Source organism: Hemitrygon akajei, chromosome 5 (assembly GCF_048418815.1).
Source record: "Hemitrygon akajei chromosome 5, sHemAka1.3, whole genome shotgun sequence".
NCBI classification, from domain to species: Eukaryota; Metazoa; Chordata; class Chondrichthyes; order Myliobatiformes; family Dasyatidae; genus Hemitrygon; species Hemitrygon akajei.
In genome coordinates, this window is record NC_133128.1 from 136,311,331 (window position 1) to 136,334,493 (window position 23,163).

Genomic DNA, 23,163 nt, shown 5'->3' on the forward strand with positions numbered 1-23,163 from the left:
CTGTTTTCTACTAACTTGAGTTTAATTTCATCAGAGGGACAAAGGAGCTCATTTGCAGTTCCGATCTTCGTCAGTGCTGAGAAAACTTGTCCTCGTTCGATCCAGGCAGCGTCATCTGACCCTTCCAGGCCACGCCACATGATACAAATGAGAATGTCTGTCAGAATCCGACTCAGTTCTTCACCACACTTCTAAGAGAAAGTGTTTAGCTTTGTAAGTGCAATCCACAATGTTAATGGAGACAAAAGAGACTTCAGTTTCAGGTATTTGGAACAACAAATAATTTACCGGAGGAACTCAGCAGGTTGAGCAGTATCTTTGGTGGGAGTGGGGGTGTGGTGGTGAGGAACTGGTAATGTTTGGGTCAAAACCCTGCATTAGTGCTGAGAGTGGAGATAGCAAATAGCAGTATAAAGAGGAAAGGGAGAGTGGTGAGGCAGAGGCCACGGTGACTGGTTGACTTAGAGGGGAATGTGAGTTCAAGGATTATGTGCAGATCAGACCAGGTAGAAGAGATGGAGGCTGGAGTAGGAAGGCACAACATACAGAGGCAGACTAAATAAAAAGGAAGATCGCACCAGGAGAGCGACAGGAAAGGGTGAGGGTGGAGACCATTGCTGGAAGGTGATAAGCTGTCAACATTGAAATTCTGCATCAACACCCTTGGTCATCACCCTCCAGCAGCTGTCATTCAAAAAGAATCTTTAGAGAACTATAGGTGGGGTAACTGGGCAGATGTTAGGCAACTATAATTGGGTCAAACATCAAAATCAGAAAGGTCTTTTACCAGGTGATCAAGTTCAGTACAACTCTCCTGAAGAGAATTTCTCAAATAAACAAATCAAATGAAACAGAGCTCAAGGATCCCAATCAAGTGATTTAACACTCTAAAAGCACAGGCACTGCATTCCTCATTCAATGTCTGAATTTTTAAAGAATTGTTTCGGAAATGATAAAGGAATCTTTAACAAATTACCTCTACACTTCCAAAGACTTCGTAGACCGAAGCATCGTCCACGTTACTTGACTCATCTGTGTTACTAGATTCCTTATCAAACTGTGCACCAGATAAGTGCTTGGGTATTTCTAGTGGTGATGGGGTGCTGGCAATGCTACCTGGTGTTTGGTTTTCAGAGTCACCCATTTCAAAGGAGATAGTGCTTGACAAGTCCAACGTTAGACCTCGCCCCTTTGGAAGCCAGTTCCCAGAACCGTCTTGATTTTCTTCTGTGAAAGTACTATCAGTTGAGGCCCCATCATCTAAAAACATCTCAGATGCTTGACTTGAGTCAGTAAATCTTTCAAATAATCCATCAAAGCTTTGATTATCATAAAACTTAGTCAAGGAGGCATTATCCACTGTTTCACCATCTGACAGCTTATAATCCTGAGTATGTGATTCTTCATTAGTGCTCTTCGACCGCTCTACTCCAGGCCTCATCTCAAGCCTTGGATCAGTTGATTTACCAAAGTCCAAATTGTTGATGTTCAAGCATTCCACGCCTGCAATATCCTTGTTCTCAGAATTCTCCTTCAAAAATAACTTCACTAAGGTTTCTTGCCAAATGGATTGCTTTGCTATCTGCTGGGCTGCATCCTGCTGAGTCTGCAAATGACGATAAATCTGGAGCAATTAGGGAAGAAAAGACTTTTATTAGTAACAACGTCAAGATCAATACGTAATCATTTTCAGAGGCTTCTGAGAAATTGTTTACTCTTGATTCTTGGACACTGTGGGAACGAAGGGAAGAAACTGCTGGGACCTTGACATGGATACCTAGGTACAAGTGAGGTACTGTAAAGTCCAAAGGATGGGTAACGTTATGCCTTGATTTAAGAAGGGCTGCAGGAAACAAGCCAGAGAGCTACAGGCCAATGAACCTAACATCAGTGGTTTAAAAAATTACTGGAAGGGATTCTGAGGAACAACATCCATCTACATTTGGAAAGGCAAGACCCAACTAGGGAAAGACAGCATGATACCGTGCATGGAAAATCATGTCTCGATTTTTTTGAATCTACGTTAATGATTTGATTGAAAACATAGTTGGCATGATTACCAGGTTTGCAGATAACATCAAAATTGATGGTATTGTCACAGCAAAGAAAACTTCTTCCCCTCTGAATGCACTGCCGTCTGCATTCTCCACACCAATCCAAAACTTATCATCAAACCCTTGGACAAAGGGAGTGCTGTTATAGTATGACGGATTGACCTCTACCTTGCTGAGGCCAGGTGGCAACTCACCGACACCTCCTCTTACTTACCCCTTGAAAACGTCACCACTCCAGACTATCAGAAAATTGTCTCCGACACCATCTTACCTCATCAACTCCCAGAGAGTTCCAATCCACCGCCAGCAAACTCACGGTTCCTTTACTCTGCACTGCTCGTTTCTACCTCAAACCCAAGATCCACAAACCTGACTGTCTGGGTTGGCCCACTGTCTCTCCCTGCTCCTGCCCCACTGAAATCATGTCCACATACCTCGACTACGTTCTATCCCCCTTGGTTCAGTCCCTTCCCACCCATGTACATCCTCGACACTTCACATGCTCTCCATCTCCTCAACAATTTTTAATTCCCTAGCCACTTCATTTTCACCATGGATGTCCAGTTCCTATAGACTTGCATCTCCCTTCAAGGCAGCCTTAAAGCTCTCTGCTTCTTTTGCAACAAAAGACCCAATCGGTTCCCCTCCACCACTCCCCTCTTCTGACTGGCAGAACAATTTTTCCTTTGGCTCCTCCCACTTTCTCCAAACTTAAGGGGTAGCCATGGGCACCTATATGGGTCCCAGCTATGCCTGTCTTTTCACTGGCTATATGAAAGAGTCCATGTTCCAAGTCTTCCTTGGTAATGCTCCCCAAATCATCCTGCACTACACTGATGACTGAATTGATGCTGCTTCATGAACCCTTGCTAAACTCGTCAATTTCATCAACTTTGCCTCCAATTTCCACCCTGCCCTTAAATTCACTCGGTCCATTTCTGACACCTCTCTCCCCTTTCCTCATCTCTCTGGAGACAAACTGTACCGACATCTTTTATAAACTCACCATTTCCCACAGCAATCTTGACAATACCTCTTCCCACCCTGTCTCCTGTAGAAATACTATTCCCTTTTCTCAGTTCCACGCATGTTCCCAGGATGAGTCTTTCCCAGGATGAGTCTTTCCTTTCCAGGACATCAGAGGTATCATCCTTCTTCAAAGAACAAGGCTTCCCTTCCTCCACCATTGAATTGAATTGACTTTACCTCTTACATCCTTCACATACATGAGGAGTAAAAATCTTTATGTTACGTTCCTGTCTAAATGTGCAATGTGCAATCATAATAATTTATAATAAATAGAACAGTCAATAATTTGACCCCAGCATCTGCAGAATATTTTGTGTTAACGTAACATAGAATACGCTCAAATCAGCGTAAGTTAATCAGTCTGATGGCCTGGTGGAAGAAGCTGTCCCGGGGCCTATTGGTCCTGGCTTTTATACAGCAGTACTGTTTTCCAGATGGTAGCAGCTAGAATAGATGGTGGTTGGGGTGACTCAGGTCTCCAATGATCCTACAAGCCCTTTTTATACACCTGTCTTTGTAAATGTCCTGATTCATGCTTATGTGAGAATGCTGTTCTTGGACTACAGTTCAACACCATATTTCCATCCATGCTCGACAAGAAGCTCAGAGAACTTGGCCTTGACCCTGCCTTGTGCAGCTGGATCCTAGACTTCCTGTCAGATTGCCGGCAGGTGGTAAGAATGCTCTCCCTCACCTCCACCCCTCTGACTCTCAATACAGGAACCACTCAGGGCTGTGTACTAAGTCCCCTCCTTTACTCCCTGTATACCCATGACTGTGTCACCACCCGCAGCTCTAATCTGCTAATTAAATTTGCCAATGACACTCCATTGATTGACCTTATCTCAAACAATAATGAGGTGGCCTACAGGAAAGAAGTCATCTCTTTGACATAGTGCTGTCAAGAAAACAACCTCTCCCTCAATGTCACAAAAACAAAGGAGCAGGTTGTGGATTACAGGAGGAATGGAGATGGGCTAACCCCTATTGACAACAATGGATCTGGGGTTGAGAGGGTAAACAGCTTCAAGTTCCTTGGCATCCACATCACTGCAGACCTCACAAGGTCTATACTCACCAGCTGTGTGATGAAAAAGGCACATCAGCACCTCTTTCACCTCAGACAATTGAGGCAGTTTGGTATGGGCCCCCAAATCCTAAGAACTATCTACAAGGGCACCATTGAGAGCATCCTGACTGGCTGCATCACTGCCTGGTTTGGGAACTGTACCTCCCTTAATCACAGGACTCTGCAGAGAGTGGTGAGGACAGCCCAGTGCATCTGTAGTTGTGAACATTATAATACTGTCTTCACTCACAATTCCTCCATTTCCCAGACATCCATGCTCACCCCATCTTCCCACCACCTTAATAGGGATAGAGTTCCTCTTGTCCTCACCTATCACTACATGAGACTCTGCATCAAACACATCATTTTTCTCAACCTCTGCCATCTTCAACCTGATCCTACCACCAAATGCATCTTTACTCCCCCCCCCCCCCCAACTCTCTACTTTCCCCAGGGAGTGCTCCATGATTCCCTTGTCCACTTGTCCCTCCCCACTAACATCCCTGCAAGTGACAGAAATGATACACCTGTCCACTCACCTCTTCCCTTACCTCCATTCAGGGCCCCAAACAGACCTTTCAGGTGAGGCAACACTTCACCTGCGAATTTGTTGGGGTCATTGTACCTGGTGCTTTCAATGCGGCCTCCTCTACGATGGTGAGACCTGACGTAAGTTGGGGGACTGCTTTGTCCAACTGCCAAAAGCAGAATTTCACTTTGGCCATTTTAATTCCTATCCCTATTTCCATTCTGACATGTCAGTCCACAGCCTCCTCTTTCATCATGAGAAGGCCATTCTCAGGGTGGAGGAGCAACACCTCATATTCCATCTAGGTAGCCTCCAACCTAACAGCATGAACATAGATTTTTCCTTCCGGTAATGTTTTCCTTCCCCGTGCCTCTTCTTCTATTCCCCACTCTGGCCTCTTATCTCTTCTCCTTGTCTGCCTATCACCTCCCCTTAGTGCCCCACCTTCTCTCCTTTCTCCCATGGTCCACTTGGCTCTCTTATCAGATTCCTTCTTCCCCAGCCCTTTACTTTTCCTATCCACCTGGCTTCATTTATCACATTCCATCTAGTCCTCCTTCCCCTCCCCTCATGTTTTCATTCTGGCATCTTCCCCATTCACTTTCAACTTAAATCATCGACTGTCTATTCAAGCTGTCTAAAATTACAACAGGGAAAGTGGGTAGAAGAATGGTAAATGGAATTGATCTCAGACAAGTCCAAAGTGTTGTATTTTGGGAAATTAAACCAGGGCAAGACCTGCATTGTAAATGTCAGAGCCCTTCAGAATGGTGTAGAAAAGAGAGCCCAAGGAGTACCAGTACATAGCTCCCTTAATTGTGGAACAGGTAGACATTGTGATGAAGGAGACTTGTACCTCACCTTCATCAGTCAGGGCATTGAGTAGAAAAGCTGGGAGATTATGTTACAGCTGTGCAGGGCTTTGGTAAGTTTGTACTTGGGAGCATTATGTACAGTTCTGGTCACCTAACTATAGGAAGGATTGGTTAAGCTGAAAAGTGTTCAGAAAAGATTCACAAGGATGTCACTAGGCCTGGAAGGCTTGAGCTATAATGTGAGTTATAAACCTTGCACTGGATGGTGGCATATTAGCTGAAAAGCTTAGATGAATTTGCCAAAAATATGGTGTTCAGTTAATAGCAAAAAGTGAGGACACAATAAGTAAAAAGGCAAAGCAAAGTACTACCTAGAAGACCTAAAGAACTGTGTCGGGAAATTCTACACTCCATACCTCCATCACCATGCCAAAAAGTATATATTGGTGAGTCTGGAAGGTCACTGAAGACCAGGAGTACAGAACATAAGAGTGTCTTAAAAAACCTGAGAACAGAATGAAGTGCAATCACTGAACACTGCTTATCATGCTCATGCAGACCAAGGTTTGATGAGGCCAACATCCTTGGCAAGGAAAAGAATGCCTGCAAGAGAAAGATTGGGGAAATCACTAGAGGTGGAGCATGTGGGGGACCTAAATGCAGGTTCTAAGAGTGTAGAGATAGCTCTAGTCTGGGACTACACATTCTGAAAGAGCATTTGGCCTATAAAAAGTCAACCAATCAGAATAAAGCCAATTTAAAGTAACAAATCAGGAATAAGCAATTCAGATCCAGCCAATCAAGGTTGAGTATTAAGTCCCATCCATGCCCTCTGCTCACTTGAGAAGGCATATAAGAAGGTGTCTCGAAGAGGACTTGTCACTTAACTAACTTGTGCCTGAGGAAGACAGTTGGATTTACTGTTGAAATGGTGCAATCAATATCTGTAAGTATGTGACTGTTAAGGCCAAAGGATAGTATGGATAGATCAAATCATAATTGATGCCTTTGGGCACAAGATGTTTAGCTTACTGTAGAATTTTGCAATTTCTGCATCAATAAATAAATAAAAGAATCCCTTTAGTACCTCATTCTGTCCTTCAAAGTTTTCACCTGTAAAATTCACCTAACACTGTGCAGCAACAGCTTTCTCTCACAAAACACACAGGCACAATTGTCACACATTTCCAAGGCAAATAGCAAATTAGAACAAATACTCCCATCAAAGCAAAAGCAAGGGATAGCTGCCAACAGTGGAGACAAAAATGTCATTAAAAAATCATAGTCATGAGAAATTCTGCACAAGCTGGAAATCGAAAGGGACACCCACACAAAATGCTGAAGGAGCTCAGCAGGTATGGTAGCATCTATGAAAATGAATATATAGTCGACTATTTTAACTAAGTGCTCGGTCCCTCACTTTGCTTCATTCTTCTACTGCCAAGATATTCTTCATAGATAAAAGGTAATGTGGGCTTTTTCTCTATTTGGTGACAGAAGCAGTTATTTTTTTTTAAATTAAGTTCCAAAGAAATCTCATTCACAAAATAAGCAGGAGGACTGACCTTTCTGCAAACAGCAAGTCGCACATTAATTCCTGCTTTATGCACTAGATGCACCACAGCCATCAAGTCTTTATAATTCACCACAGAATCTGAAAAAGATGGAAGAAGAGAGCACACTATTGTATTGCTTTGAAGCTTGTCACAATTACGGATGTGTATTTAGCTACAGAGGAGCAAGTGTTTCTTGGAAGGTCAAAAAAACATGAAAATGCCTTGAGGATGATCTGATCAGTTTTTGTCACTTGTTTTCTGACTTACATAGGTAGAAGAAATTATGCCCAGCCTCATGATCAAAATTTGTATAACCAAATTTGTAGTAAATTTGTTACCACAGGCAGCTGTGGAGGTCAGGTCATTGGGTGTATTTAACGCAGAGCTTGATACGTTCCTGATTGGACACAGCAGCAAAGATTACAAGGAGAAGGCCGCGGATAGGGGCTGAAAAAGGGAAAAAAAGATCTGCCATGATTGAATGGCAGAGCAGATTCAATGGTCCAAATGGCCTAATTCTGCTCCTAATTCTTGTGGTCTTATTATGGTCAAATGAAAAGATAAAGAATATAAATTACCGTAGATTCCGGACTACAGAGCGCACCTGATTAAAAGCCGCTGGCTCTAATTTTAGAAATAAAATCAATTTTTTAATTGTAAAGGCCGCACCGGATTTTAGGCCGCACCGCTACTTTTAAATATACATACGTATCGGTAACACAAATTACGTTGCATATACTTTTTTACTGAACAGCACGAACAACATTCCAATATCTCCTAGCGACTGGTAAAAATATATATACTGCAGCCTACCAGGAAAAGTTATTGATCGCCTTTAACTTAAAAGCAGCGTTTTCGCTCGGGTCTGACGCGCTTGCGTAACGCGATCGGGTCTAATCGGGTCTGACGCGCTTGCGTAACGCGATCGGGTCTAATCGGGTCTGATGCGCTCGGGTCTGACGCGCTTGCGTAACGCGATCGGGTCTAATCGGGTCTGATGCGCTCGGGTCTGACGCGCTCGGGTCTTGCTTTTCTTCGAGTATTTTCCATGTTGATGAGGGTGAGTACAAATGACTGATTTACAATAATTTAATTGTGAAAGTGCGCTTGATTTATCGTACAATTTCATTGGACCTCTGTGAACTACTCATCAATTTTATTGGTCTACTGTTACGAGGCAAAATGTTTACGAGGCGGCATGAAAAAAAACCATGTATTAGCCGCTCTGGATTAAAGGCCGCAGAGTTCAAAGCTGTTCAAAATGTGGGAAAAAAGTAGCGGCTTATAATCCAGAATCTACGGTAGATTGTGCTAAAGGAAATAAACACAGTGGTCAGTAACATAGGAAGCACTGAAGAACAAGGGAATTGGAGGCACTATTAATTCATATCTATGCTTACTAACAGTTAAAAGCAAATACACAGCATCCAGCTGACTAGGGAGTTGTAGATGCTAAATGGGAAAATACTCAACAAATTTACAACTTCTTTTATCATAGAGTCAGAGACAGACAGCTCAGAAACAGGGCTTTCTACCTACCAGTCCTTGCTGACCTTTAGAAAAAAAAGGAACCTCATACATGGGATGCAAAGATCAGTGCAGTAACCAACAGCTTCATCAGAGAATTTGAACAGCTTCAAGGGAAAGACCATCTACACCAGGCATAAAATCATCATCCAATTGACTATGATTTATTGGTAGTGCTAAGTATGAAAATAGGTATCCCTCAAACTACTTTTTGAGAGTAAGAAAACTAAATTGCCTGCCTTTTCCAGATGTTGCATGATTATCTGTCTATTACATGCTTGGCAATTCTTTCTAGAAGCAGAAATTTTATAGTGGATACTTTATTGACAATCAATGGTTTGTTCAGTTTCTCAATCCATAAAATATCACATTAAATCTGTACCTAGCTGTGTCACACTGACAATCAATTACCCTATCCATGTATTTTCAGCAGGTTTTGGTCCACAGAAACAGATTTACCTGTTTGTAGTACTTGATGCAAGAGATTCTTGACCAGAGACATCGTAATAGTGACATCACTCAGTAGCATGATGAGACCTGAATAGCCAACGTCCTTCAGTCTGATGCGTTGTTTGTTCCGTTCATAGACCTTATCACACTTTAGCATCTTCTCAAATATCTATGAGGAATGGAAAATATAAGTATTAGTTCAATGTTCATCCCAAAATATTTATGCTATTTATTTATAGCTTTGCAATGTGTAAAACTTCCAACCTGACAAAGGATCTCCATCTGGAAAGGAATGTGCCATATTAATTCTTGGCAAAAAATATATTTACCTGTTTTAATCAAAGTGACAAAGGGAGGGAAGCTGTGCTGCCTTTATGGCAGTTATTTAGTTTATAATATTTTCGCTTAGTAATTCGTCTGTTAGCATTTTTTAGTTAAAGTTAGGATTGTTTAAGTAAATTCGTTGCCTGTAATATATCGCGGCATGCGATGACGTCACATCCTGTTTCGCCGCGTCTTGTGGGAAAATACCGGTTTGAGAAAGACGGAATGGAGGGGGCTCACACACACGTGAGACCAGCGCAAAAGTTGTCTCTCTACGCATTAGAAACATAGTGAAAGCAATGCTGTAAGTCATGAGATAATCGATATGTTGAATTAAAATGTTAACGCCGATTCCGTTAAAAGTAACCACGGTTGATAAGGTTTATGTTTTCGTTAGTTAAAGAGTCGGGATAGTTTGTGTTGAAGTGTATTTAAAGCAGTCAATGGCGTAGATAGATTCTGACTGTATGCTGCACTTTAATGTAATGTAGTTGTAGTTTTACTTTTACAAGTATTTACAATGTAAATGTGATATCAAGAAGGGAACAAATACTGTATCAATCTTGTATTGTTTTATCAACAGTTTTCACCATACGTTAATGTGAAGAGTGAACAGTAAATGGTTAATCTTGCTGCGACCTTGTTTTCATTGACTACGGTTTACCTCGATGTTTAGTTCGGCGTTCTGTTACACCCGAGCGAGAACATTACAGAAGCAGTTATAAAAGTTAGATTTTAATAACCTTTTGCCTGAACAGGGCATCCATTGAACTTAACTCTATCAATAAGATATCTATATACTTATTGATAAGTACATCAGTAGCATACTCTATGTTTTTTCCCTTCTGAGAGGCCCTGCTTATCATTACCCATTTTGATACTCCCAATTATACTAATTTATTGAAGCTCCAGCACAGAAGCTTTTGAAATACCTAAAGCATTTTCCAAATGGGGCTAATACCTATAGTACTCACTTTCTCCCTTCTACTATGCAACTAATCCATTAATCAGATTAATAATTTGCCTTTAATTCCATGAGCTTTAATCCCAATTAATATCTCACTTAACCAAAATGCTTTAATCATTGCTTCAGCACATTCTAAAATTGTCCATTTTCCATTCTAGCAAAATAGTCTCTCAGGAAGTAATTTGTTTCAAATCTCCATGTTTTCCACCACAAGCAAGCCTTGCCAAGTGCCCAGGATAGAGAACTTCTATTAAAATGGAGACAGTGGGGGTTCTTTATAAAAGCAGGTTAAAATGCTTACTGAATCACAAGCAAAATAATTTAAATAAAACAAATCAACATCACAATAACTTATGTTATCATCTTTTTCCACAAAAAAACTCATATGACAACATGAAGCTTAAAAACCAGAATGGTGCAGCAACAAGTTCTGCATCCAAGCGACATCCTTGATACCTTAAAAACCAGCTCCCGCAGCTTGTCAGAGTACTTGTTGCTCAGCAGTAGTGCGTACAGTATGTCAGCATGGCCCGGTTCAAAGAGCAGCAGGTACAGCTGGTCCCGGGCAGTACTTGTCTGTAGAAGATTCAGCAAGACTTCCAAGATCCCAGTAAGCTGCAAGATGGACACAAAAAGAAAAAAAAAATGGGTTTAAAACAAGAATCAGGAATTAGGCGCTGGCTAGTAATCCAATTCCGTCACTTCAATTAATTTATCATTTGTTTCACTGGATTTCAGGAACAAAATGTACATGACACCTTCATGTTAATCAGGCCAGTAAGAATACTGCATCGCAAAAAATTGTTATACACTTATTTCTATGTTGCGTATTTTCCCCTTTAAAGAAATATTTGCATTTATGTAACTTCTTCCTTTTCATGTGTAGTTGCTGTTGTAGTGAAGAAATGCACTCAGCCATTTAACAGGGTAGTGACCACAGAGGGACTTGGAGTACAATTACATGGTTCCCTGAAAGCACAGTCACTGAAAGAAAGGGTGCTGAAGGTGTCTTTGGGCATGCTGACCTTCAGTTAGGGCACTGAGTACACATGTTGGGAGGTCATGGTGAGCTACTGTTGGTGTGTCTGTACCTGGGATACTGTGCTCAGTTTTGGTTGCTCTGTTAAATGAAAGATGTTATTAAAGTGGAAAGAGTGCAGAAAAGATTCAAGGATGCACCCAGGACTTGAATGAGAGGCACAGGCTAGGACTTTATTCCTTAGAGAACAGAACACAGAGCTGGTCTTAGAGGTAAATAAATGCTGTCAGTCTTTTTCCCATGGTTGGAGAATCAAGAAACTAAGGGCATACAGTGGCACACAAAGGTTTGGGCACCCTGATCAAAATTTCTGTTACTGTGAATAGCTAAGCGAGTAAAAGATTACCTGATTTCCAAAAGGCATAAAGTTAAAGATGACTCTCTTTAAATATTTTAAGCAAGACTACTTTTTTATTTCCATCTTTTACAGTTCCAAAATAACAAAAAAAGTAAAGGGCCGGAAGCAAATGTTTGGGCACCCTGCATGGTCAGTACTTAGCAACGCCCCCTTTGGCAAGTATCACAGCTTGTAAACACTTTCTGTAGCCAGCTAAGAGACTTTTTTAATTCTTGTTTGGGGGATTTTCACCCATTCTTCCTTGCAAAAGACTTCTAGTTCTGTGAGATTCTTGGGCCATCTTGCATGCACTGCTCTTTTGAGGTCTATGCACAGATTTTCAATGATGTTTAGGTCAGGGGACTGTGAGGGCCATGGCAAAACCTTCAGCTTGCACCTCTTGAGGTAGTCCATTGTTTGTTTTGAGGTGTGTTTAGGATCATTATCCAGTTGTAGAAGCCATCCTCTTTTCATCTTCAGCTCTTTTTTTTTTTACAGACGATGTGATTGTTGCTTCCAGAATTTGCTGGTATTTAATTGAATTCATTCTTCCCTCTACCAGTGAAAAGTTCCCCGTGCCACTGGCTGCAACACAAGCCCAAAGCATGATCGATCTACCCCCATGTTTAACAGTTGGAGAGGTGTTCTTTTCATGAAATTCTGCACCCTTTTTTCTCCAAACATACCTTTGTTCACTGAGGCCAAAAAGTTCTATTTTAATTTCATCAGTCCACAGGACTAGTTTTCAAAATGCATCAGGCTTGTTTAGATGTTCCTTTGCAAACTACTGACGCTGAATTTTGAGGTGAGGACGCAGAAAAGGTTTTCTTCTGATGACTCTTCCATGAAAGTCATATTTGTGTGGGTGTTGCTGCACAGCAGAACAGTGCCCCACCACTCCAGAGTCTGCTAAATCTTCCTGAAGGTCTTTTGCAGTCAAATGGGGGTTTTGATTTACCTTTCTAGCAATCCTACGAGCAGTTCTCTCGGAAAGTTTTCTTGGTCTTCCAGACCTCAACTTGACCTCCACCGTTCCTGTTAACTGCCATTTCTTAATTACATTACAAACTGAGGAAATGGCTACCTGAAAACGCTTTGCTATCTTCTTATAGCCTTCTCCTACTTTGTGGGCATCATTTATTTTAATTTTCAGAGTGCTAGGCAGTTGCTTAGAGGAGCCCATGGCTGCTGATCATCAGGACAAGGTTTGAGGAGTCAGGGTATTTATAAAGCTATGAAATTTGCATCACCTGGCCTTTCCTAACAATGATTGTGAACAAGCCATAGCCCTAACAAGCTAATTAAAGTCTGAGACCTTGTTAAAATTATTTGAGAGCTCAAATTTCTTGGGGTGCCCAAACCTTGCCATGGTGCTCCTTTCCTTTTTAACTCCAAAATCGTACAAAACAAAAATAATACACTAATCTTGCTTAAAATATTGAAAATAATATTTCATCTTTAACTTTATGACTTTTGGAGATCAGATCATCTTCTACTCACTTAATTATTCATAGTAACAGAAATTTTGACCGGGGTGCCCAAGCAATTAAAAGATACACCATCTCAGCAGTTGCATCATGTGCTAACATAAGCCAATGAAAAATGAAATGGTGATAAACCATTATGTAACTGCTGTACTGCTTTGCCCAACAGGTGGAGATAAATCCACATGTTGTGAAAATATGAGCTAAAAATGTTAGGAACTATAATTTTAGTTTGCTAAAAACCTTATTAATTCAACAAATAATTTGTTAAAAAGCATAGTAAAAAACGGGTATCAATGATATCAATGAGATTGAAAGAGTACAGATAAAATTTACAATGAAGTTGCTGGGATTTAAGGACCTGAGTTATAAGGGAATGGTTGAATAGGTTAGGATGTTATTCCCCAGAATGAAGAAGGATGACGAGAGATTTGATAGAGGAATACAAAATTATGAGGAGTATAGAGACGATAAATATAAGCAGGATTTATCCACTGAAATCATGTGACACTCAAACTAGAGGTCATGAGTTAAGGGTGAAAGGTGAAATATTTAAGGAGGGTGGTATGAGTGTGGAATGAGCTGCCAACCGTACATGGATGAGAAAGGTATGAAGGGCTGTGGTCCAGGTGCAGGTCAATGAAACTAAGCAAAATAACAGCTTGAAATAGATCAGATGGGCCAAAAGGCTGGTTTTAGTGCTGTAGTAGTCCGTGACTCTGACTGCATCTGGCGCAAGTTCACGGAATGTGATAGTAAGGAAGATTAGAAAAGAGCAGTTAAACCCTGGTCAATGAGTTTATAGAACATCTTAAAAAATACACAAAGGTAGTGTTGGAGAGGTTTAAGCAAATAATTCTTTAAGGTCTTAAGGAAATCAAGATATATACAAAAGGTCAGAATGGAAGGAGCACAGTGACATAAGGTTATAGGTTCTCAGGTTACAGACTATGGTTATAGAATCAGCACAGATTACACTGTGAAGGATTTGAAAACAAGGACAGAGAACTTTAAAGTCCAGTACTGGCAAAAATATTTGTAACCGCAACAGATATGTAATTAAAAACCATGAGATGGGATAAACAGAACTGTATTTGACAGCATGTAACATACAAACACACAAGAAAAGAGCGAGCAGAAAGTCACCAAGCCCAGTAATTCTGCCCTGCCATTCAATATAATCACAGATGAGCTGTCCACACTTCCGCTCCTGTTCTCAGATAAGACAGAATCCACATTCCTCATCTTTCAAAAAACATATCTACCTCTTCTTTAAATATCTTCATAAGTTTGCTCCTTATACTTCTGAACTCCAAAGATATAGATCTAACACTTATACATGTTTTAGTTAGGATATCCTCATATCCCAGGAATTAGTCTTGTGAACCTGGCCTGGATTCTCTTCAATCTTAATGTATCTGGTGTTATGAGTATCCGAAATGTATCATCTCAAAGGGAGATGGTACCAGATTTAATAGGAACTGACAAAATAGCACTGCATAAACAGTTGAGAGACAGCTGCCTCCAGAGTTATTGGTGTAGTTGCTTTTTTATTGCCTCACTTCAGTGGTTTTACCAGCAACATCCATATCCCATAATTGGGAAACAAACAGCAAATACCTGTACATGCATTATGGACCAAATGGCTCGCTTTAATGTTGCAAGATTTTATTATTTATAGATTCCATGAAAGGGTTCCACAAAGCCATGCAGCTGTTTCCACAACTTGGAGAAAATGAAAGATGACACATGAATCGGAGGGAAGACATGAAAAAGTTCAAAATTCTATTTCACCTGTTCCTCATCATTAACTGCAGCAATGTATCCCATGATGTTCTGAAGCTCTTCCTGTGTGATCCCTTTGCTGATGAAGTACTTAATTAGCCCATAGAGGGAAGCTCTAATTGTCTTCATGTCATCTACTGACAAGTCACTATCTTGATTTGAGCTGCTGAAAAAAGGTAAAATCAAGAATAGAATAACAAGAATAAAATAACAGTGCATTGTTTTAGTTGTTGTATACTACATAGGAGCTGCTTAACTACTTAAAGGTTAGTTAACCTGTCTGCTAAATGACAATTGCAAATAAATTTGTAAAGGAAGCACAACATACCTGTAGCACATACGAATTGCATCAAGTAAAAACTGCACCCCATATTTCTTCCTAAACAGTTTCCTGTTGTCCTTAATGATGGTGGATAAATACTGAATGTGACCTGAAACAAAACAACATTATAACTTTTCTGACAAGACTAATGCAATAATGCCACAGGATTGTTACAACAATCAGATCACAAAAATCAATTCACTTTATGGAAATGGTCATCCAGGGATACCTATTTGCATAACACTGCTCAGTCATTTAGCCACAAGCTTCAGTAAGTTAGGAGTAACCCTTATCAATGGTTTGGAAAAGTGACTCCTGGACTTCTTGGTCTAAGGAATGCATCTTCAAACTAACTTGAGTTATGTAGGACTCAGCTAAAACAGCGATTGATGTAAAACAGGGAGAAACCCCTAAGACAGGTCCTATGTTATTCCTCAGTTTTACAGAATTTATTTTTCACCAATGGTGAGGTAACTGTCAAAAATATCACAGCAAGATGAAGTAGAATGTTTTCACTTGGTGAATCATGATTCAGAAATCACAGCTTGTGAGGGTGGAGGAAGCAATTTCACTGGGAACTATCAAAAGGAGCTGGATCTAAAATGCAAAGAGAATTAATGAATGGACTAACAAAGGGGATGGAACTAATCTGATAATTCTTTCATAAAGTTGACTGAGAAATGATTCCATGGGACACTGTGCAACCAACCTGGGATAAATGACCCTTCATCCTCAATAAAAGTGATCTAATTCCAATTTCAGAAGGCCCGGGTGAAATTTTGCATTTTCTGTGCCAGCCAGAACATATCTCAGTCAGATCAAGTCATTTGGTCAAGTCAGATAGTATTGTGCTCCAGACACTTTCCAAAATAACTTTGTACTTGGTGTACATAGACATCTGCAGTTTGGTTTTTAATCAGAATTTTGACAATGGTTCCCAAATCATAATTCAGAGCCCATAGTTATATCAACTCAGTCAATACGTGAATACCTAATAAAGTACTACTATGTAAATACGCCTACCATGTGAATACCTACATATAGTCCATTCTTATTCAAACACAAGAACACCAGAAAGTAGGACAAGTTGGAGGAGATAACAAAGTTCCTGAAGCAAATCTCTCCACGCAATACATAGAAACATAGAAAACCTATAGCACAATACAGGCCCTTCAGCCCACAAAGTTGTGCCGAACATGACCATAGCTTAGAAATTACTAGCCCTACCCATAGGCCTCTATTTTTCTAAGCTCCATGTACCTATCCAAAAGTCTCTTAAAAGACCCTATCGTATCCACCTCCACCACCGTTGCCGGCAGTCCATTCCACGCACTCACCACTCTGAGTAAAAAACTTACCCCTGACATCTCCTGTGTCTTAAACCTGTGTCCTCTTATGGCAACCATTTCAGCCCTGGGAAAAAGACTCTGCCTATCCACATGACCAATGCCTCTCATCATCTTGTACACCTCTATCAGGTCACCTCTCATCCTCTGTCGCTCCAAGGAGAAAAGGCTGAGTTCACTTAACCTGTTTTCATAAGGCATGCTCCCCAATCCAGGCAACATCCTTGTAAATCTCCTCTGCACCCTTTCTATGGCTTCCACATCCTTCCTGTAGTGAGGCGACCAGAACTGAGCACAGTACTCCAAGTGGGGTCTGACCAGGTCCTCTATAACTGCAACATTATCTCTCAGCTCCTAAATTCAATTCCACGATTGATGAGGGGCAATACACCGTACGCCTTCTTAACCACAGAGTCAACCTGCACAGCAGCTTTGAGCGTCCAATGGACTCGGACCCCAAGATCCCTCTGATCCTCCACACTGCCAAGAGTCTTACCATTAATAATATATTCTGCCATCATATCTGACCTATCAAAATGAATCACCTCACACTTATCTGGTTTGAACTCCATCTTCCACTTCTCAGCCCAGTTTTGCATCCTATCAATGTCCCGCTGTAACCTCTGACAGCCCTCCACACTATCCACAACACCCCCAACCTTTGTGTCATCAGCAAACTTACTAACCCATCCCTCCACTTCCTCATCCAGGTCATTTATAAAAATCATGAAGAGTAAGGGTCCCAGAACAGATCCCTGAGGCACACCACTGGTGACTGAACTCCCCTGGCCCCAACTCTTCTATGCCAGCTTCCCCATATTGCTCAATTTTTTGCTCTTCTATTTTTCTTAAATATTTCTAATGATCTGACCTCAGACTCACTACCAGTACTCAATGTTTTAAGAGCAGCAGCTTCTTGCCAGCTGTGAATCCATAAATGCTACCTTATTATTCATCTTTGGCACTATTTGCTTTGTAATTTTAGTAATGTTTATGTCTTGCACTGTACTGCTGCCAGTAAGCAACACAATTCATGACCTAAGTCAGTGATAACAAACCTGATTCTTTGCACCTCAGTATGAAATGACTGGCCTCTTATCTTGTACAAATCCCCTTGCTCAAAACTCTCCCTCTAGTGAAAACATTTTAAAATTGCAGATTGGATCTGTAAGATTACAAAGCATCTTTCTACATTTGAATAGTATGAGATCACTTTTGAATCCAAATCTGAATTATTAAGACACAAGGCCCATTCTGGAAACTGGAGTACGATTGTCAAGATGACATTCTAAAGATGTTAACTTTCTGATGAGGCAGTCAGAGGTGAATTTAAAAGGTTTGTCACATGTACATCGCAACATACAGTGAAATGCAGCTTTTATGTCAACAACGAACAAAGCCGCAGGATGTGCTGCGGAAAGCCCACTTCCGCTGCCAACTTAGAATGCCCATAACTTACTAACCTGTACGCTTGTGGAACGTGGGCGGAAGCCAAAGCACCTGGCGGAAACCCACGCCATTTTACAGACGGTGGTGGGAATTCAACCCCAACTACTGGCACTGTAAAGCATTATGCTAATCACTATGCCACTGTGTCACTCCATCTGATGGAAGTATTGTAGAGAACAGCAGAAGAGCTATCCCTGTAAACTTGACCAACATGTATTCCTTTACCAAAACTACGAAGGAAAATCTGGTCATCATCATCTAGGGTGAGAATTTATTCTTCACAAACTAAGTGTCACCATTCCTGCAGTTTAACCATTTACCCGGCAGATGTACTTCGGTAGCTGTAACACCACTTGGGACAGGAGGCTGCATAGGACACCATGTTTCTCTGCATGTTAAGTGGCTTGTATCCATTATGACAGAAATGTACTTGCCTATTCGAAATGGAAAGTCTCCCCGGCTCCAGATTCGAAAGTCAAAGAGCAGGTACTGATACATCTGATGCAGGAGCTGTGTATTCTTTTCTACGTTTGCTTGTTCAATTAGCAACTGCACGGCCACCAACATGTTCACATCCACTAAACTATTTGGCATCTATCAAACAGGATATTTAAAACAAGTTTTTAGCTTGATCTCAAGTTACATAACAGAATATTATACAGAGCAAAACAGTGTAGAATAATAAGAGAAAAATAATCTGCTCTTTATAACAGCAGTCATATCTGATCAATCAAATCCACATTAATTTCATATAATTGTATGTTTAGTAGCTTGGAGATTAGCTCCGTGCAGCAAATGGGCAACCAGATCCTGTATGAAAGCTAGACTGATTTTCCTGCATTCACTGATCCTATGGTCATATGATTTGCTCTCAGTACAAACTGTAGCAATCATGAAATCTGAGCAAAGCCTGGTGTTGAGTTTCTTTTTAAAAGGTAATTCTACAGACATAAACAAAAAAAAATCAATAAGATCTAAATGTTTAACTTTTGAGCATTTATTTAGAAACACAAGGAATTGCATCCAACGCCACAACAACTAAACAATTCTGATTCATTTTTCTAGCTGTTAAGTGTTGACGGCTTTCTATGGCAATCAGCTCATCAGCATGTCTACATTTACTGTAGCCAAACAAGGTACAGAACAGGAACAAGGTCTTTGGCCAACCACGCCTGTGCAGATCTGTGCCTGCACATGGTCTATAGCCCTCTATTCCCTTCTTGCTCATGTCTCTCTAAACGTTAAAAATTATGCATAAGGAACATTTGAATAAGTACAAGAGGGAAAAAGGAATAGAATGGCAGTGTTAGGTGAAGAGCGCTGGAAGAAAATGGGCACAGATTAACTGCGCCAATGCTAAGTTAGATACCATATAATTCCATGTTTACTATACAATTATAATGGATATGTCATGTTCCCATAAGTGATCAGAGAACAGCCAGTTGCTTTACTATCTTACAACACAGGAGCTAGTTACATTTCAAACTATAAACAGAAATGAAATACATCCCAGACTTAACTTACCTATATGTAGTGGTTGCAGGTATGCTAACTTTCCTTCCCAAGAGATTCAAGTTAATGAACTGTTTTCAAATAAACCACAAACTTCCTTGGACTCATACAGCATGAAAAAGTTCAAGTTCATCATCATCTGACTGTGCACATGTACAGTACAACCAAATGAAATGATGCTCCTCCAGACCACAGTGCACTCACAAAACATATCATACATAAAACAAAATATCATCACAAATAAATTAATAAAATATAATTCAAAGTGCATGTAGTGCACAGCACAGGTAAACAGTAAACTGCTCATTGTCCTAGCCTGAAGGTGGTACCCAGTCTGGTAGTCCTAGTCCTGATGCTCCTCTACCTTCTTCCTGACAGGGGTGGGTTAAGAAGATTGTGGGATGAGTGGCAGGGATCCTCGATAATGCTTTGGGCCCTTCGTTGACCACGCTCCTGATAAATGTCACAAATTGGGGAGGAGGAATACCCCAATGATCCTCTCAGTGGTGATTACTATCCTCTGTAGAGTCTTGTGGTCTGTTGCCTTGCAGCTTTCATACCACACAGTGATGCAGCCAGACAGAACACTCCAATAGTGCTCCTGCAGAAACCTGTTAGAATGGGGAGCATACCTCAGTCTCCTAGGAAAGTGTAGATGCTGCTGTGCCTTCTTGACTAATGAGGTGGTGTGTGAATCCAGGCTTAATCATCCATTATGTGCACAACAAGGAACTTTGTGGTCTTCCCTCTGTGCAATGAAGAGTGGTCAACTTGCATCTTCCCGAAGTTCACAACCACCTCCTTTGTCTTGTTCACGTTGCGATTCAGGTTGTTATTCTCACACCATTTGAGAAGCCTCTCTACCTCCTCACTGTATAACAAGTCAACTTTGTTGCTGATGAGGCCAACCATTGGTGAACTTGATGATGTGGTTTGAGCTGGATCTGGCAGTGCAGTGGTGAGTCATCAGCATGAACAGCAGTGGACTGGGCACAAAGTCCTGGGGGGTATCAGTACTCAGCATGATGGACTTTCAGTCCATATCAGTTATGCTGACCAAGATAGCAATCCAAGCTATCCAATATATATGTTTGGCCCATATCCATCTGTCTACTTCTTTGCTATCCATGTATCCGTTAAATGGCTTTTAAATGTTATAATTGTACTCATCTCTATCATTTCACTCTGGCAGCTCGTTTCATATACTCACCACTATTGCTCCTCGGGTCCCTTTAAATTTTTCCCATTTCATCTTAAACCTAGTTTTACACTCCCCTACCCTGAGAATATATGCCCCTCATAATTTAATAAACTTCCACAAGGTGATTCCTCAGCTTCCTTTGCTCCAGGAAAAAAGTCCCAGCCAATCCGATCTCTCCTTATAAACAAAGCCCTCCAGTCCAGGCAAGTCCATGAAATTTTGTTTTAAAGCATCCTCCCCAACTTAATCACATCCATCCTAATATTAGTCTGCACTTGGCACTTTTCTTAAAGATGTAAATGTCCATTCTCCCACTCTGGCATAGCTCAATGGAAGTTTATTTTCACTGGGCTATCATGTTAATTCTTACAATATGCTGTCCTCATCTGAAAGGAAAATTTTCATACATTCTTGGAAAGTTGCTAATGAAGATTAATAATCATGTATATACTACCCTGGTAAGAACTTTTATTTTACAAGTTGTGGTATTTTCCACAACAGTGGTGTAAAATAGGACCTAGGATAAATCTTTTCCTGCCTTATGCTGACCACTGCTGAAATGTGCAGGACATCAAATTACTGATACTTCACAAGAGCATAGAAACCAACAACAGATACAGAGTCATTTAGTCACACAAGTATGCTCCAACATTCAAATTAATCAACATGGATGAAATGCTAAAAACACAAAATGCTGGCAGAACTCAGCAGGCCAGACAGCATTTTGTGTTTTTATTTATTTCCAGCATCTGCAGATTCACTCGTGTTGCCTATGGATGAAATGCTACCTTGGCAGCCCCTTCCTGAGTAAATCTCATAGATGTTGACTTACATAGATACTAAAAGAAGTGAATATTCTTTCAGATGAAATTATTGCACACTGAATGGAAATGCTCTTTATTATTATTTAATATACATTGGTGGAATATGATGGCATAATGCTCATCACATTCTTCAACTTTCAAGTACTATGACATACTTCATTTAAATCAGTAACCACATCAATGCTAAAAACAAAGCCTTTCTACTAGCAAATTCTGCAAAATACACAATCCTACCTTTTGCAATAAGGCACCTAAAGTGGCCACTCCATGGGAATGAAGCATGTTCTCCTGATTGATGGGATGCCTTCGTAAGAAATGTTTTATTGTCAAAAGAAAAGTAGCCACAGGGTTCTTCTCCAGCCTGGCTTCTGTAAATTACATATAGGTACAATAACACAGTAGTCACAGCAACAGTTTTTTTATATCAATATTACCTATAAAGAGGCAAATTCTTTCATCCCAGGATACAGTGCAGAGCAGGCCCTTCCAGCCCTTCGAACCGCTCTGCCCAGGAACCCCCAACTTAACCCGAGCCTAATCATGGGACAATTTACAACAATCAACCTACCAACCAGTATGTCTTTGGACTGTGGGAGGAAACTCACAAGGTCAAAGGGAGAATGTACAAGCTCCTTACAGACAGCTGTGGGAAATGTTTCCTTCCTTCTCCCAGTCTCCTACAACCTACTGCACATCCCTGGAATGTTTACAAGTCTGTACCTTGGCCATATATTTATTTAAATAGAGAATGGAAAACATCGATAAGGCCACAAAACACAAGAGGGGATGAATGTGAATTAACACAAGACCTTATGCTGCAGTTTGGAATAAAGAACAAAGTTTTGATAAGCGATGGGGCAAGACATGACAAGTGAAAGGTGGGTCCAGGTGACAGGGAACGATGGAAATAGTGACAGAGGCTGGGAGATGACAGGTGGATTTCTTTTTTTAAAACAGATATCAAAGTTTTACTAGACTTCAGTTATATATCACTAGGAATGTGAGAATGCAGTTATGAAAAACTAAACTGGAATAATCATCAGTACATTTAAGAAACCTGTTGGGATTCTTTCAAGGTAAGGATACAGCAAGTACTGGATGTACAGCAGCAATGGATACATTTATTATACTGACAAGACCAATTTTATCACCAGTGATACCAGATTAATAAATTCTTTACCACAACCTTTGCTGAAATCACTGTCTAAAAATTAGGTATTTAAGTGACTGCTCCAACTAGGAAAATATCAAAGGGCACAGCAGCCAAGAGGCAGGGGGACAACTAAGTACAATGATATAGTAAGCCTATTGGTCCTGTTTATATGCTGGATTCTATCACTGTAAGACAAGTTTTCTACATGGAACCTTTGCTGAAATGCAACACTCATTTGCCAATGCCAGGGATTTCTCCTGGGTCCAAATCCACATTCTTCCATCATCCAACATTACCAAAAAAACAAACAATTCTTCATCTTAAGGATACTGTTCATGAATTATTAACAGAACACTGGGGAGCTGAATTACAGTCAACTGAAAACAAGTCA

General features: G+C 40.6%; 1 protein-coding gene across 3 annotated transcripts in view; it reads right to left on the reverse strand.

Moving 5' to 3' along the window:
* The window catches only part of nbeal1 (neurobeachin-like 1), a 275,988-nt gene that overhangs the window by 84,181 nt on the left and 168,644 nt on the right, over window positions 1–23,163 (reverse strand). For 2 of the 3 annotated variants that reach the window (XM_073046591.1, XM_073046589.1), the window contains 9 exons: window positions 21,854–21,987; window positions 18,517–18,676; window positions 15,294–15,396; window positions 14,975–15,131; window positions 10,777–10,935; window positions 9,039–9,198; window positions 7,062–7,150; window positions 977–1,624; window positions 16–191 (listed from right to left, as the gene is read on the reverse strand). In XM_073046591.1, coding sequence (XP_072902692.1) covers window positions 16–191; window positions 977–1,624; window positions 7,062–7,150; window positions 9,039–9,198; window positions 10,777–10,935; window positions 14,975–15,131; window positions 15,294–15,396; window positions 18,517–18,676; window positions 21,854–21,987 — 1,786 coding nt within the window. The remainder of the gene's footprint in view (window positions 1–15; window positions 192–976; window positions 1,625–7,061; window positions 7,151–9,038; window positions 9,199–10,776; window positions 10,936–14,974; window positions 15,132–15,293; window positions 15,397–18,516; window positions 18,677–21,853; window positions 21,988–23,163) is intronic. The other variant, XM_073046590.1, reaches the window with a different exon arrangement.